The 16,798-nt window shown below is 47.7% G+C and overlaps 1 protein-coding gene across 3 annotated transcripts in view; it reads right to left on the minus strand.

The window, feature by feature from the left end:
- Window positions 1–4,778: 4,778 nt before the first annotated feature.
- The window catches only part of LOC115182339 (rho GTPase-activating protein 33), a 37,542-nt gene continuing 25,522 nt past the window's right edge, over window positions 4,779–16,798 (minus strand). For all 3 annotated transcript variants that reach the window (XM_029743959.1, XM_029743974.1, XM_029743967.1), the window contains exons 12-23: window positions 16,528–16,630; window positions 16,036–16,180; window positions 15,852–15,934; window positions 14,410–14,517; window positions 14,078–14,226; window positions 10,398–10,554; window positions 10,127–10,266; window positions 9,836–9,910; window positions 8,752–9,500; window positions 8,444–8,630; window positions 7,940–8,286; window positions 4,779–7,498 (exon numbers count right to left, since the gene is read on the minus strand). In XM_029743959.1, coding sequence (XP_029599819.1) covers window positions 5,057–7,498; window positions 7,940–8,286; window positions 8,444–8,630; window positions 8,752–9,500; window positions 9,836–9,910; window positions 10,127–10,266; window positions 10,398–10,554; window positions 14,078–14,226; window positions 14,410–14,517; window positions 15,852–15,934; window positions 16,036–16,180; window positions 16,528–16,630 — 4,685 coding nt within the window. In that variant the 3' untranslated portion in view covers window positions 4,779–5,056. The remainder of the gene's footprint in view (window positions 7,499–7,939; window positions 8,287–8,443; window positions 8,631–8,751; window positions 9,501–9,835; window positions 9,911–10,126; window positions 10,267–10,397; window positions 10,555–14,077; window positions 14,227–14,409; window positions 14,518–15,851; window positions 15,935–16,035; window positions 16,181–16,527; window positions 16,631–16,798) is intronic.

The following is a 16,798-nucleotide window of genomic DNA, read 5'->3' on the forward strand; positions in this document are numbered from 1 at the left end:
TCTAAGGAGTTTAGGGACACTAAGAGTACCAGGTCCTGTATGCTGCCTTGTACCGTCATAGTAAAGAGCTATAGTGCACGTGGCAAGATACCATTCAATGTTACCAGCCCGGACCTAGAGAGAAAGTTAAAACCTTAACATGCTTTATGGAACCAAATGATTGTTCATCAAAAAGGCACGTTGAACAAAAACCAAAAAGTACATCTCAGAAGTGGCACCGTGAGGAATACGGACACCATATTTCACATTCTCACCCCCGTTACAAAACAGCTCTTCCTTCCCTCTCACTTCATTACAGTGGTATCACAGCATTACAACACAGTTGAGGAAACACCCCTGAAAACATGTATAGTTCCCAATGTTCAATGGACAGCACTGCTAAGCTAAACTAGCCTAACACAACCTTGTCCTTTGTTTAGCCTTCCTATAATACAACTACACCGGGACATTTGTCTATCTGCGATGGAAAAGTATCCACAAAGACATTAGCGAGACATATCAACGACCAGTCGTTGGATTGAACCAGTTTTGTAACCGACACAGTCATAGCGACATTATTGAAGTGATATACATGCGTGCACACACACACACACACACACACACACACACACACACACACACAGTTCAATATAGTGGAAGTCTGTGCAAAAACCATTACAGTACAGGTAATGATCTACCAAGATGAAGTGTCTCCCCCTGATGTCCAATACCAGTATTGCAGTCCCAACGCCAGAATGGGGGAGAGACATGAGTTAAGACATGGTGGTTTGTTAATGGAATGATATTAACACATACAGTATGTGGTTTCTGCCTCTACTGAATCATCACATCTTTAGTAATGTGTTGTATGTGTCAGGGATATGTTGCATAGGGGCAGGCAGTGAGTACAACTCCCAAAATGGAGGTAAGGACATCTGGGGTGCTTCTGTTGCATTCAACCAACACGGAAACAGAAAAACAACCGAGGACCAGTGTGTGGTGTTGTATTATCAGCACACTACATTGCTTTGGATAAAAGCATCTGTTAGACTTTTTAACATGTACAAAAACATCCTTCAAGGATAAGTACATTAGATAAGACGCACAGTACAAACTTTCTGCAGTCAGTCAGAGAGATACACACACACCATTCAGAATGACAGCGCAAACTAGTGCCACTAATCCTAAAACGACAAAGTACTGTCTGTAAAAACAGTTTCCCTAAAACAGAAGGCAATGTTTTGTTTCAGTTTTTCATTTGATGAATGATGTGCTTTTTAGCTCACCATGAGAGACACTCGTCATTGGTTACATGGACACATTTAGACATGCGTACATACATTCACACACTCACATTCTGTCCAGGGATAAAAATTAAAACAATCAAATTCTACTTGGGTTGTTCCACGAAATAAGTGCCTTTTGCGTCCCTTTGATATTTTAAGTACAAAATTTAACAGCGTTATATTTGATGAAGTGCCCTTTAATATAGACCACATTGAGAATTCAATAAATATATTTTTTTATATGAATAAAGACTTACTAAATTGCCAAAATTCTGCATTTGATATGTGTCTCTGTGACTTCCAAGAAGAACATTTCTCCATCATTGTAAAGACCTAGTTATTTTGTTGCTTTGACAGTCATTTCTGAAGATTATTATTCATTTAAATGCGATTAGTCATTCAGTTTAAAGAAATAAATAAACCTTTCCCTAATTTTATGCTCAACCCGGTTATGTGAACTCGGTTATGTGAACTCGTTTTAATATGGTGAAACTTTTAAAATACTAATTTTTAAATAATAAAAACACATTGAACATCTATTAGTCCAAATAATTTAGTAAGAGCAGGTGAGCTGATTCTTCTGAAAAAATGTCTGGTGTTTTGCAGTGGAAAACTGAGCGGACTGAGCATAACACATCAACCCTGTTAACCATAGATGCCCAGGCTTGACATTTTATAAGAATTGTATTGTTTTGTGAAGCTTGCATTCAATTGCCCCTCCCTGCTGCGCACCACAAGCTTACATTTCCTCTGCCACAAAGGGATTTATGGCTGATTTAAGATAAAATCGTCAAGCCTGTTACTTTATTTGGCACTTATAGTATTTTTTAAAAATGATTCAACCTCGATGGGAAAACGTGTTTTTTTTAATTAAGTTGAATATGTACTCTTTATGATAGAATGTCTAAAGTAAGTGAAATCAACAAACAATATACATATCAAAAAGGCACTGAATTGGTGGAACGACAGACTTATTATTTCAAACAAATTATTTATATTACATGCAATCCTCAAAACAAAATAAATATTACATGTCAAATCAAGCTTCTGAAAACCACTAAACCAAATCAGCAGCATTTGAGGTTCTTCTTTTTAAAAAGGAGAAAGACTGAGGTTATTTCCCTGTGTAGTCCTCTCTCAGTACTACAACCTAAAAAACCAAGGTAAACCCAATCAAACCACTGTGCAGAACACCAAATAATCTGTTAAAAAGTACAGCAGCCAGGGTTTTTTTCTGCACAGAAAAGTCTTGGGCGGGCTGCCTAAGTGCTTTTCCGGGCCACTTATGTAAAAAATAAAAAAAGACTATATATTATGATATATACAGTACCGGTCAACAGTTTGGACACATCTACTCATTCAAGGGTTTATTTTTACATTGTAGAATAATAGTTAAGACATCCGAACTATGAAATAGCACATATGGCATCGTGTGGTAACCCCAAAAAGTGTTAAACAAATCAAAACATATTTTATATTTGAGATTGTTCAAAGTAGCCACCGTTTGCCTTGATGACAGCTTTGCACACTCTTGGCATTCTCTCAACCAGCTTCATGAGGTAGTCACCTGGAATGTATTTCAATTAACAGGTGTGCCTTGTTAAAAGTTAATTTGTGGAATTTCTTTCCTTCTTAATGCGTTTGAGTCAATCAGTTGTGTTGTGACAAGGTAGGGGTGGGATACAGAAGATAGCCCTATTTGGTAAAATACCAAGTCCATATTATGGCAAGAACAGCTCAAATAAGCAAAGAGAAACGACAGTTGATCATTACTTTAAGACATGAAGTTCAGTCAATACAGAACATTTCAAGAACTTTGAAAGTTTCTTCAAGTGCAGTCGCAAAAACCATCAAGCGCTATGATGAAACTGTCTCCCATGAGGACCGCCACAGGAAAGGAAGATCCAGAGAATAAGTTCATTAGAGTTACCTGCACCTCAGATTGCAGCCCAAATAAATGCTTTACAGAGTTCAAGTAACAGACAAATCTCAACATCAACTGTTCAGAGGAGACTATGTGAACTTTTTACCTTTATTTAACTAGTCAAGTCAGTTAAGAACAAATTCTTATTTTCAATGACGGCCTAGGAACAGTGGGTTAACTGCCTGTTCAGGGGCAGAACGACAGATTTGTACCTTGTCAGCTCGGGGATTTGAACTTGCAACCTTTCGGTTACTAGTCCAACGCTCTAACCATTAGACTACCCTGCCGCCCCAATCATGAATCAGGCCTTCATGGTCGAATTGCTGCAAAGAAACCACTACTAAAGGACACCAATAAGAAGAAGAGACTTGCTTGGGCCAAGAAACACAAGCAATAGACATTAGACAAGTGGAAATCTGTCCTTTGGTCTGATGAGTCCAAATTTTAGATTTTTGGTTCCAACCGCCATGTCTTTATGAGACGCTGAACAGATGATCTCTCCGCATGTGTGGTTCCCACCATGAATCATGGAGGAGGGCGTGTGATGGTGTGTTGCTGGTGCCACTGTCAGTGATTTATTTAGAATTCAAGGCACATTTAACCAGTATGTCTACCACAGCATTCTGCAGCAATACGCCATCCCATCTGGTTTGGGCTTAGTGGGATTATCATTTGTTTTTCAACAGGACAATGACCCAACACACCTACAGGCTGTGTAAGGGCTATTTGACCAAGGAGAGTGATGGAGTGCTGCTTCAGATGACCTGGCCTCCACAATCACCCAACCCTAACCCAATTGAGATGGTTTGGGATGATTTGGACTGCAGAGTGAAGGAAAAGCAGCCAACAAGCGCTCAGCATATGTGGGAACTCCTTCAAGACTGTCGAGGTGAAGCTGGTTGATTGAATGCCAAGAGTGTGCAAAGCTGTCATCAAGGCAAAGGGTAGCTACTTTGAAGAATCTAAAATCGGTTTAACACTTTTTTGATTCCTACATGATTCCTTGTGTTATTTCATAGTTTTGATGTCTTCACTACTTTTCCACAATGTAGAAAATAAGAAAAACCCTTGAATGAGTAGCTGTGTCAAAACCTTTGACTGGTACTGTATGTATATATTTTTCATTTTTATATAATAAATAATTGTCGGGATAAAACGTTTTCAGTTTAAACTTAATTACTAAAAAGAGATGCGAAGTATGTAGAAAGATAATGGACCTACATATTTTTTTATAAGATCATCTTTGAGAACTAACCATCACTAAAATAAAAGCTAGACACAGGGAGAATCTACAATTCATAAAATGATGCATTCAGGAGTTTTTGTCATGGCATGGGGCCACCATAGAGTTTTTTGAATTGGAGAAAATGTGCTTTAAAACTGCTACATTTTGTCACTGTGGCCAACAGAAGGGCCTCTAAAATTGTTGCTCGGCCATCGCACCATTGGCCACGCCCACCACCTAAGCCCATTTTGATCCAGAAAAGACCCTGGCAGCTATTCGCCTTTCTTTCTCAACAACTGTCTGCTCTGGAATGTTTTCAAATCTAAGCCACTTTTCGGTTCATCTCTTTGATATCTTCTTCCTCCTTGGTCCAGTGGTTGCAGTTGTGAAATGGTGATAGGCCCCAGGGAATGTTCAAACAGGAAACTGGACTTTGTGTCTAGCTACCCCAGAATGCCTTGCCCTTGGTCCCATTTCTAAACATGACCGGTTGTCTCACGCTTCCAGGAAGGCTTTCTATCGTCCTGTTCCCTTTCTCTGTGGACCATGAGAGTTTTACATGGTCTCTTCCTAGCTCCTTCTCTCTCTTTCACTTTCAGTCTGATAGGGTACAGTGTGTAAAAGACTACTTTGCACTCCTCCTCAGCAGTAGCTGCGTGTCTGACCCTCAGTATGGATGGTCCAGTTGGGTGATGGTGCAGGTAAGCTGCCCTGCCGTGCCAGCCCTCTCTGGTTCCTCAGACCCTGCGGCCGCAGCACAGGCTCGTGGACCACATCTCTGCGGGGGGGAGGGTTGGGGTATTGGCCCAGCATCGGGCCAGGCTGGAAGGGGTACTGGCTGTACTGGAGGCCTCCTGGCTGGCCGGGGTAGGGCCTGGGGGCTCCCAGCGTCAGGTTTGAGAAGGCTGCAGACGGGGAGTCTGCGGGCTCCAAGAGGGGCTGGCTGGGGTAGCCTGAGGAGCAGGGGTCCTGGGGGCTCTGGATGGGGTAGAGGGGCTCCTGGTAGTGCTGCCGAGGGGGGTAGGGGTTAGCGCCAGAGCTCTGGTGCTCTCCCTGGGGCCCAGGGGTAAAGTCTTGGGTCCGGTAGTATTTGAGCACCTGATCGCCTGAGGGCATGACGTCAAAGGCCTGCCTATACTGGCCCCCGGGCGAGGACCTCCGGAGCGGGTCTTGGCGTTGGAAGCCCCCTGCCCCGGCCCTCTGAGGAGCCCTGATCCGTGAGGGGCCCGGGGTGTAGACATTATAGGCAGGCGGGGGCTGGTTGTGCTGCTGGCTGGGGTAGGGGTTGGCAGGGTGCTCCATGGCAGGGGAGGAGCTGGTGGAGGCGGAGGAGGAGGTGACTGTGGAGGGACCCTCAGCCCTCTCCTCCTCAGCCAGCTTCTCTATCAGCAGGGAGGCGATCTCCTTCCCCGAGATGGGCTCCGTACTGCAGCTGGAGCTCTGGGGGTCTGAGTGGCTGCGGTAGTGGATCCCTGTCGATGTAGACGCTGTGGGAGCTGGGAGGAAGTTGCTCCCCTGGATGCTCCCTGGGGTCGTTGCGGCCGAGTCGTTGTGGGCGGCTGGGCTGTCTGGAGTGGAGGGGGTGAGACTAACGCTGGTGGAGCCTCCCTGGTCAGGGACCAGGCGGGGGGAGGACTGTCTCTGGTCCTCTGGGGGAGGGGGGTCGTTTGGCGTGGCAAGAGGTTCAGAATCCTGTGGAGAGTCTCCATCCAGGTCTGTGCTGGTCCAGCTCTTTGTGTTTTGGGCCCCAGTAGAGGGGCTGGGGAAAGGGAAGTTGACGTAGATGGGCTCAGACAGATCCTTGGAGGTCGGTCTGTGGGCCTGGGATGGCTGGCCCTGGAGAGACATGCCCTGGGGAGGTTGGCTCAGACTCAGAGGAGCCTCCTCTGGCTTACGATAGCACACCTTCCCGTTTTCAAAATAGGGGTGTAGCTGGGAGGAGGTGAGGTCTGTGGAAGCTGACCTGTTGGAGCGGTGGAGGTTGCGTTGGTGCTGGTGGAGCGCCAGGGGAACTATGGAGGAGGAGGGGAGGGGGTGCATCTCACTACGGGCCAGCCGGACTGAGGAGGAGGTCTGGCGCCGGGGGTGGTGGTGAGAGGGGTGATGGTGGTGGGTGGAACCGTCCTGGGAGTGGTGTTGAGAGTGGGAGTGTCCGTGGAAGAATGAGTGGGACTGGGAGTGGGCGGCTGCCCAAGCCCGCGTGGCTTCTTTGGACCAGAGCTGGGGCCCCCTCTCCCCTCTGGGTCCACCCTGGTTGTGGTGGAGAGGCTGGGGTTGGTGATGCCCCCGGGAGATGGTCCTTTTGTTGGCCTCTAGGTGGGGGGCCGGGCGGAAGTTACCTTCCAGGTCCAGCCTCATGTTCTGGTAGCTGTGGCGGGTGTAGCTGGGGGGGCCCTGCAGGTTCTCAGGCCCGGCGATCTCATAGTAGAAGTTCTCCATCTTTCCCTGGTCCTCTGAGGTGGAGGAGAGGGGCACGGGCCGGATCTGGGCCTGCTGAGGGGGCTGCTGACCCAGGGATTGTTGGCTGGCTGCCCTGGCTGCGTGGTAGCGGGCGAGGTGGTCTGGAGCTCCACTCAGACGCTCTGAGAAGGCCCTGGCCAGAGGAGGGTTCCCCTGCTGACCAAAGATCCGCCTGATGCGCCCTGAGTCCAGGGAGCGACGCATCTCAGTCTGGGCCAGTGGTGCTCTGTGGGGACGCTCCAGATCCAGGGGCTTAGGAGGTACTTTGGGGCGGGTGGGCTGGAAGGCACGGACCTGAGTCAGAGGGGACTCTGACTTGGAGTGCAGGAGCTGGGGGTGGGCCGAGGACGGCTTGGACTGGGTGGAGGTTGAAGTGGATTTCTGTTGGAGGTGAGGGGCAGAGAACTGGCGTGAGTAGGCTGGGGGCTTCCTCTGAGACTGGGACTTAGTGGGGCTAGGTCTCTCCCCAGACTGGCCTGGTTTGGGAGGCTGTGACTGGGGCAGCTGCTTCTGGTTCTTGTAGATGGGGCTGGGGGTCTGGTCGTCTCCAGAGGCGCTCCCACCAGACAGCTCCGAGTTGGACGCCACAGAGTCAGACGTCTCAGAGGACAGGGTCTCTGTATCCTGCAAAAAAAAAAAAAGTATAACTTTTTTACCGCCATACAGTAAGTTATAGTACTGGTTAGTCATGCATGCTGTAGCTACGTGTGGCCGGACATACTTTACTGTACTGTTCTCTAAGCCTGATTAACTAGCTGGGAAAACAGAACATGGGCTTTGTCAGTCTTCTCATAACAACGACAGTTAAAAAAAGGAATCACATTTTTCCCAGGCAACTGCAAACATCTTGCTTGTTGTGGTTAGGAAATGAAGGCTCTGCTGAAAATGATCTGACAGCACTGTTGTTGCTCTTCATATGGAGCCCAAAACTAGAACATCTCCAGCACAGTCAAAACAACATATCCACCTCTTAGAATTTACCACAGTACAAATGGACACAGTTTACACAAAGTTACACCCCATACAGTGCCACTTACAGACACGTGCACACTCCCACACACACACCTGTCCTGGAGTCCTCTCTCCCTGGCCGTGTCCTGTATCTGCTGCAGTCTCTGTTGCGTTTCCCTCTCCCTCGGTCATCCACACAGACAGGGGGCGCACTGTGGAGTAGAGCTGATTGGGGTCAGAGGACAGTAGCTCTCCTGTGTCGGCAGACAGGGACCTCTGGTAGCGGGTGTCGGCTGCGTCCTGGGACCGGGACTGAGGGGGGCGGTAGGGGGGCGAGGCGCCCTGTCTCAGGGCCCTGTTGGCACTCTCAGCCAGGGCCAGGGCCATGAGGCGTGCTGGGTTTTTAGGAGGGGGAGGGGGAGGCTGAGAGAGCAGGGGGGGACCGGTGGGTTCTGTTATTCCTGTAGAGGGGAGAGGAGGGTTAAATTACATGACTAGGGTCTGCAGTAAAACCTCAAATCATTGAAAACAAACTCATTTTTGATGATGACTATAATCAATCAATTAACTAATACATTCAATCAAACTTGCTGGCCGAGTCCATTCCTGTCTACTCACCCTGTCCTCTGATCTTGGCCTCGGGGCCCAGTTTGCTGCGGATCTCCTGCTGGCAGCTCTCCGTCAGCTGGAAGTCACATGACCTCAGCAGCATGGAGATCATCTGAGGAGGCTGCGACTGGGAGGGGCCGCTGCTCGGGATGCCAGGCTGTAATTCGCCAGCTCGCCCGCCAATCATGTCCAACACCTACGAGGGAGAAAGTCAAGTTTGGTGAGGCAAATTTATTATACAGAGTATATAGAAAAGTGAACTCCAATCTTGAGATACAGAAATACAAGGACAGCAGTGACAGAGAGGGAGGAATTACCTTAGCAGGGACGCTGATGGATACAGGGTCAGAGATGTCCAGTGTAGGGGACTTGGGGGCTTTTTGTGAGAAGGCATTCACCATCTTCCGGGTGAAAGATCTTCTCTCTGGCGGGGGCTGAGCAGAGGGGGCAGAGGTCACAGGTGTAGTGGGCTGGCCCTGGCTGTGTGAGGTACTCAGGTTGGCGCACTGCCCTGATTGGCCGGCAGATGGGCTGGTATTGGCCGGTCTGTGTTGACAGAACACCTGAAGGGGCGAGGCTGTGGCGGCGATGATCAGACTCCTCCTGACGGCCGCATCCGATTGGTTGAGCACCGAGTCGGGGTCCTCTGTGATTGAGCGCTGGCTGCTGGAGTGAGAGTGTCCTTGGTGGCTGAGGCAGCGGTAGGGAGGGGGCGTGGCAGTGGGCGGGGACTCCCTGCCGCCCGCGGTGACTGCGCTGCTGCCCAAGCCGATTGGTCCGTCCTCCAGGAAGGTGGGGCTGAAATCAATGACGTCCTCGGCCATCCAGGAAGCAGCCGGGTCCTGGTTGGAGAAGTCAGGCAGCATGTAGATGCCTTCCTCGTCTTCATCCTCCTCATTGTCTCCATCGTCCCTGGGCCGGCGGTCCTCAGGCAGCAGGCTGTCATACGAGCGGCTGGAAGGCAGGCGGGACGGGGGGCGCTGGGGCAGGTGCTGGGGGTCCATGGAGGCAGCCAAAGACAGACCGTCACTGCTGGAGCGGGGCCGCCGCAGACGCATCGACTGTCCTGAGAGAGTGAGAAGGAGAGGTAGGAAGAGAGAGAAAGCAACAAAAAAAAGGATTAATCAGGTTTTAAAATAAGCGTCTCTGTAGAGCTCGTCTCTTAGTGCCCCAACCAGCTCCCAAACGATCCATTCTACTCCGACTGTCCCAAAACCAACTATCATCACTGCTTCCAGACACATTCCTTCTCTTCCACAGCCTCCCCTGACAGAGACATCTCATACTCTATACTTAACGGACGAGAAGAGAGAGGCTCTGCTATCGATCAGTCAGAGGACTTAACCTGCTGAGATGAGTAGCAGTATTACCATCAGTGAGTTATGGCCTACTGTGGTGTACCTGCTCCACTGTGCTGGGACGATAAGGATTCCTCACTCTTAGCTGAACGCAGGGTCACACTGTCCACACGACAACCTGCAGGAGAGACCAAGGAGAGAGAGAGAGAAGAGGGAGAAAGAGACAGCCAGAGAGAGAGAAAGGGAGATCTGTCATACAAAGAGAGAAGGGGATCAAAAGGGGCGACAAACTGTGGAGTTGGTATTTATTTTCCTTTCCACCTCCATCCATCCAGGTAAATTGACTGAACATAGCCCTGGTGTGTGTGTGGTCCAAATCAGACATGATATCTACCTGCGTGTGAGGTGGCGGGCTGGAACAGGGAGCTGATCCTCATTGGTTTACGTCGCCCCGCCCCCAGAGGCTTCCCGATCGCAAAGAATGTCTTCCAGCTCCCTCCAGCTGCCTTCCGTACCTTCATCCCTCTCTTCCTCCTGTAGGGAGAGGAGAGAGTGCAAGACAGAGAGCGAGAGATTTAGGTGGGTGAGACTGCTAAATCAACTGCAGGTGATAGTGAAACTACATAAACTTTCATGGTCTGGAATAAGCCTGGCCTCCCACTCACCTGTCGACAGGGTGGTCCAGCACGGTGTGGAACTGGCCCCGAAACTGGACTGGCGCCCCCTGGAGGAGCAGAGGAGCCTGTGTCCTGGCCTGGGCCTCTTCTAGGGAGAGCAGCCTGGTGGACACAAAGGACTTGGGCCTGGTCAGAGAGTGCCGCCCTGCAGGCAGAGAGAGGACCTAGTTAGTAATAGATAGAGGGTGGGAGAGTGAGGAGGCGTCGGTGACGGAGGCCAAAAGCTTTGTTTCAAATGAGATCCTATTCCCTGTATAGTAGTGCACTACCTTTGGCCAAAGCCCCTAAGTGGCACACTATGTTTTTTTAAAAGCGTACTATATGGGAAATAGGGTGTCATTACAGATTTGCCCAACGAGAGCGAATAAGACATGGACACGCTTGCAAATCAGAAATCACATGGAGTAAACTACACAAAGGGAGGGAAGGCTGAGGTATGCAGAGGAAGTTGGACCTTTTCATTTCAAACTCCAAATCAAAGAGCAACCAAAGTAACCTCAATGGCAAAGTTTGCTGAGGTTTGCTAAACAGGACACCCATCAGGGGAGAGCAGAGCATGGGTCATCAGACAGGATTGACATCTAAACAAATATGTATTATTATAATGCAATCAACAGAGTACTGTAACAGTGTCTTATAGGGCAAGTACATGCCAGGAAAGCCCAAAAATATTTTTCCCACATTAATTTACTGCAATACCATTTTTCACATTAAATGTATTCAACATAAAAGCATTTATATTAATATTTTCAAAGTACCCTTTTTGATTTAGCATATTTTTTGGACAAAGTGTTGGAACAACACGTCAAACACTCTACAAATGCGTCAAATTGTGCTCTGCTACAATTGACATAAAAATTGACATAAGTCATTAAGCAATCACATTCAGCCAATCACCAGCAGAGGTAGTTCCATTTGAATCCATTTTCCCATTCACTGGTGGTGCTCACATAATTTATCCTAACTTAAAAAGTAGTAGAACGTTGAAAAGTTGATGTACTTGTACAGTATATAGTTTTAAACAATGTCTAAAAATGTACAAAATCTAAATGGTTCGAGATATTCACTAATATGTTTTATGTTGAATAAATGTGTTACAAAATCATAATCTAGACATAATCCATATTTGAGAGCACACTATCATGTACAGTTCACAGATCATAGGGTCTTAGAGGATTTTCTCACAAATGGTTTGTGATACAAATGTAAAAACCATATCAAACATTCATCCTGCCAATTAAGTTTCTGTGAGAATAGCCAGAACAATCTGACCCAAAATATTTTTTGGACTTTCCTGGCGTGGAGTCTGAGACACAAAGCAAGCATCTAACTGAGCCCTGGCTGGGACGCTGACAGAAACTCTTCAGCTGGAGAAGCACACAGATACTGCTGATCTGTAGACAATACTGAGGTTAAACATTTTAGCTATAGGGCCTACTGATTATTTAGCTAGCTGACAAGACAAAACAGATCACGGAAGCTGGGAATAATCAATTCAACATTGTTGTTTTACCTGGTGGTTCTGGCTCAATGTAATCCTCTTAAAAGAAACATCCACAGCATTTGTGACACATTGATCAAAACAACGTCTATTCTTTAATATTTTGAGCATTACAGCGCAAAACAACCTAAAAGTTACTTAAATAACTACTTAAAATGACAAAAACAAATATTGGAGTAGACACAAAATGTAACCAACCACATTTACTTCAAGATGGGATGAATTTGAACCAGGATGGAAGTTTATTGCCTATTCAACTGTCAATACAATAGAAAAATCACGTGAGAGTTTACAGTTGACCAGGGACTCAAACCATGAAGAGACACTGGGTTTATACAAACATATGTCAGCATGTGCACACAAAACTTAGCTATATTAAAATGTTTGCTTTTTTACCCCTTTTTCTCCCCAATTTCTTGGTATCCAATTGGTAGTTACAGTCTTGTCTCATCGCTGCAACTCCCGTATGGACTCGGGAGAGGCGAAGGTCGAGAGCCGTGCGTCCTCCAAAACACGACCCAACCTGCTTCTTGACACAATGCCCCTTAACCCGGAAGCCAGCCGCACGAATGTGTCGGAGGAAACACCATACACCTGGCGACCGTGTCAGTGTGCACTGCGCCCGGCCCGCCACAGGAGTCACTAGTGCACGATGGGACAAGGACATCCCTGCCAGCCAAACCCTCCCCTAACCCGGACGACGCTGGGCCAATTGTGCGCCGCCCATGGGTCTCCCGGTCGCGGCCGGCTGCGACAGAGCCTGGACACGAACCCAGAATCTCTAGTGGGTTTATACATGTCTTAGACCACTGCCCCACTCGAGAGGCCAACTTGGCTATACTTACCATCTACTGGAAAACAACAGACAAAAGCCCAATAGGATGAGACACATTCATCATGAACTCTTTCTTGTGCACATCGTACAGAGATCTCAGGACAAATGGGTCACACAGAAGCCAAAAGTAGACCAAGCATAAACTAAACCAATCAACGCTATAGAGCGCTTGTAAGCATCCAGCATTGAGAGAGGGAGAGGGGGAGAGAGAGAAGGCACGGACGGTCAGAACATGGAGTAGCGTCGCCTCTCTACGATGACATCCAGAAGAGGAGCAGATACTGTAGGGTGCCTGGGGGCCTTAGGGACCTCCTCACCCCTGGCCTCCCCCACCTCCTCCTCCTCACCCCTGGCCTCCTGCAGACTCACCAGCCTGGTTCTCTGGTGCTGCCGAGAGACCTTACACTCCAGCTTGCCCGTTGCTACGGAGACACACAGCTCTCGCTCACTATCTGCTGCTTCCATCACACTTGGTATACACTGATTGAATCAACATTGTTTCCATGTCATTTCAATGAAATTATATTGAATCGACGTGGAATAGACGTTGAATTGAAGTCTGTGCCCAGTGGGATGGCTACAGTATCAGTGTGGCTGAGGGCTCACTTTATGGCAAGTTTTCAGTTTTATTCCATATTTTATACTGATGGATAAACAGAGAGTAAAGAACAAAATGTTGCCAAATATTGTACTACTTTTCAGACAATGAATTATGAAGCAAATGGATGCAGTGGAAAAATCTTTCCATGCTTAAGTCACTTATATTATTGCCATTTTAGACTATTCATACACATGTTCTACTGTGCTGCGAGGCAAGACAAAGAGTGCAATGAAATAATATATCAGAGTCATTCAAGTAGAGTTGCTTTCATAGATTTACAGCATTTGCGGGGTAAAAGGCGGAGGACAGCGGGCGGTGGTGACAGTTGTAATGGCAGTAGGAGTGTCATCCATTATATACAGGGCTTTTACCAAAGCTCTCTGTTTAACCAGACAACTAAAAGCATTAAGTAGAGGATAGAGGAAGCCTGGCTGGCTGAGTAGTAAAGCTAGTTACTGTAGGTACTAAAAAGAGGTTTTGAGGCTCTGATAACACAAAACCACAGAGCTGATACAGAGGGAGAGAAGACAGAGGGAGCACTCTGAAGGAGAAGATATTCAGTCGAATCCGAACTTGAAATCCACACGTCACTGACGATTGCCGACTGATGCAAATAATGCATTGACTTCAATGGGAAATGTGTGTTTCCACACAAATGGAACTCAAGTTGGGAGGATTGTGTCCAGTGAGCATTAGAGAAGCCAGCGTGGGGGTTATGGTGATGTGCGTACCTGTGCCTGTGAAGCGCCCTACAGAGGTGAAGGAGTCACTGAAGAGCACGTCCACGTGACTGAGGAGAAACTCCACCACCACAGACTGGATCCGCACCTCCTTAAACGGGTCAGCACCACTCAGACCCACCGCCTCGATCTCCATAGATCTGCCACGGAGACAACACAGCCACACCAGGGTCAACTCCAGGAAGGTGTTGCAGACAGAAATGCCATGAATAGAGCTGACATGATTCCTCACTGTACCTGTCAGAGGCACATCTGTTCTAAACGATATATTTCTATAGGAATGATCCACAACGCAGGTACAATAGGTAGGCACAGACACACACCTGAGCAGGTTGGGGGCCCAGACAATGGCCAGGTTCTTGATGTGCATGTTAGTCTCTCCGCTGCAGGTGGCCAGACCAGCCAGGTGTCTAACGAGGTACTCCAGGGTCCTGACAGAGAGAGAGGGAGACACACACACACACACACACAACATCAGTCCACACTCTGTCTCCATGGCTGTGTTGTGTGTAAACCTGTAGTCTCTGTCTCCATGGCTGTGTTGTGTAAACCTGTAGTCTCTGTCTCCATGGCTGTGTTGTGTAAACCTGTAGTCTCTGTCTCCATGGCTGTGTTGTGTAAACCTGTAGTCTCTGTCTCCATGGCTGTGTTGTGTGTAAACCTGTAGTCTCTGTCTCCATGGCTGTGTTGTGTGTAAACCTGTAGTCTCTGTCTCCATGGCTGTGTTGTGTGTAAACCTGTAGTCTCTGTCTCCATGGCTGTGTTGTGTAAACCTGTAGTCTCTGTCTCCATGGCTGTGTTGTGTAAACCTGTAGTCTCTGTCTCCATGGCTGTGTTGTGTGTAAACCTGTAGTCTCTGTCTCCATGGCTGTGTTGTGTGTAAACCTGTAGTCTCTGTCTCCATGGCTGTGTTGTGTGTAAACCTGTAGTCTCTGTCTCCATGGCTGTGTTGTGTAAACCTGTAGTCTCTGTCTCCATGGCTGTGTTGTGTGTAAACCTGTAGTCTCTGTCTCCATGGCTGTGTTGTGTATACCTGTAGTCTCTGTCTCCATGGCTGTGTTGTGTAAACCTGTAGTCTCTGTCTCCATGGCTGTGTTGTGTGTAAACCTGTAGTCTCTGTCTCCATGGCTGTGTTGTGTGTAAACCTGTAGTCTCTGTCTCCATGGCTGTGTTGTGTGTAAACCTGTAGTCTCTGTCTCCATGGCTGTGTTGTGTATACCTGTAGTCTCTGTCTCCATGGCTGTGTTGTGTATACCTGTAGTCTCTGTCTCCATGGCTGTGTTGTGTATACCTGTAGTCTCTGTCTCCATGGCTGTGTTGTGTATACCTGTAGTCTCTGTCTCCATGGTTGTGTTGTGTGTAAACCTGTAGTCTCTGTCTCCATGGCTGTGTTGTGTGTAAACCTGTAGTCTCTGTCTCCATGGCTGTGTTGTGTATACCTGTAGTCTCTGTCTCCATGGCTGTGTTGTGTATACCTGTAGTCTCTGTCTCCATGGTTGTGTTGTGTATACCTGTAGTCTCTGTCTCCATGGCTGTGTTGTGTATACCTGTAGTCTCTGTCTCCATGGCTGTGTTGTGTATACCTGTAGTCTCTGTCTCCATGGCTGTGTTGTGTATACCTGTAGTCTCTGTCTCCATGGCTGTGTTGTGTGTAAACCTGTAGTCTCTGTCTCCATGGCTGTGTTGTGTATACCTGTAGTCTCTGTCTCCATGGCTGTGTTGTGTATACCTGTAGTCTCTGTCTCCATGGCTGTGTTGTGTATACCTGTAGTGCGGTGGTGGAAGCTGCTGGATGACATCATGTACTTTCACCATGCGCTCATCGTCCGTCATCTCTCCCATACAGTCCTACGGAGGAAGACCAGGGAAAAAATGGCAAGATTAGCCTTTGACAAAGGACAGCACTTTCATTTGGAGGGAGTTGTGCTGGGTTATGGCCATGTACTCACAGCAAACTTGTCGTAGAGCTGGTAGGTGAGCAGGGGGTTGGGTAGCTCTCTGAAGTAGAGCTTACACAGGGACCCCACACAGTGGATGTCCTGCATGTACATATCCTTGGTCAGGTCTGGAACATTCTCACTGTCAAACTCATGTCTGGTGGAGAGAGTGTCAAAAAGGGTTGAATGCCAAAAGAGTTTTGCATATTTGCCTATATGTATTTTATGCATGCAGTCAATGATCTATGTAGTACTTCTAAGTCTTTACAGGTTCAGGGCCTGACATGCAGGGTTAGGGTTAGCGGCAGGGTAGCCTAGTCATTAGAGCGTCGGGCTAGTATCCGAAAGGTTGCAAGTTCAAATCCCCGAGCTGACAAGGTACCAATCTGTTGTTCTGCCCCTGAACAAGGCAGTTAACCCACTAGGCCGTCATTGAAAATAAGAATTTGTTCTTAACGGACTTGCCTAGTTAAATAATGGTAAAATATAAATACAAAATGGTACCGGAGTTTCTGAATGTTGGAGGAGACTCCAGAGTGCCTGTAGATGCCATCCACCACACCATGCTTCTCTATGAACTCTGAGCAGCTCTTCAGAACCTGTGGAACTGGAGAAGCACACAAAGATCCATGTCACACGTTACAGTAGTACATCAAACCAGACCAGGCTCTCAAGGACGCACAGAGATGACTCTGTGAGACTCTAGAATTAGAACTGTAGAACTCTAACTAGGGCAATGGGCCCTTTCATCAACTCCGTAGCACTAATGTGATCC

The sequence above is a fragment of the Salmo trutta genome, chromosome 3 (genome assembly GCF_901001165.1).
Source record: "Salmo trutta chromosome 3, fSalTru1.1, whole genome shotgun sequence".
In the NCBI taxonomy this organism is placed as follows: domain Eukaryota; kingdom Metazoa; phylum Chordata; class Actinopteri; order Salmoniformes; family Salmonidae; genus Salmo; species Salmo trutta.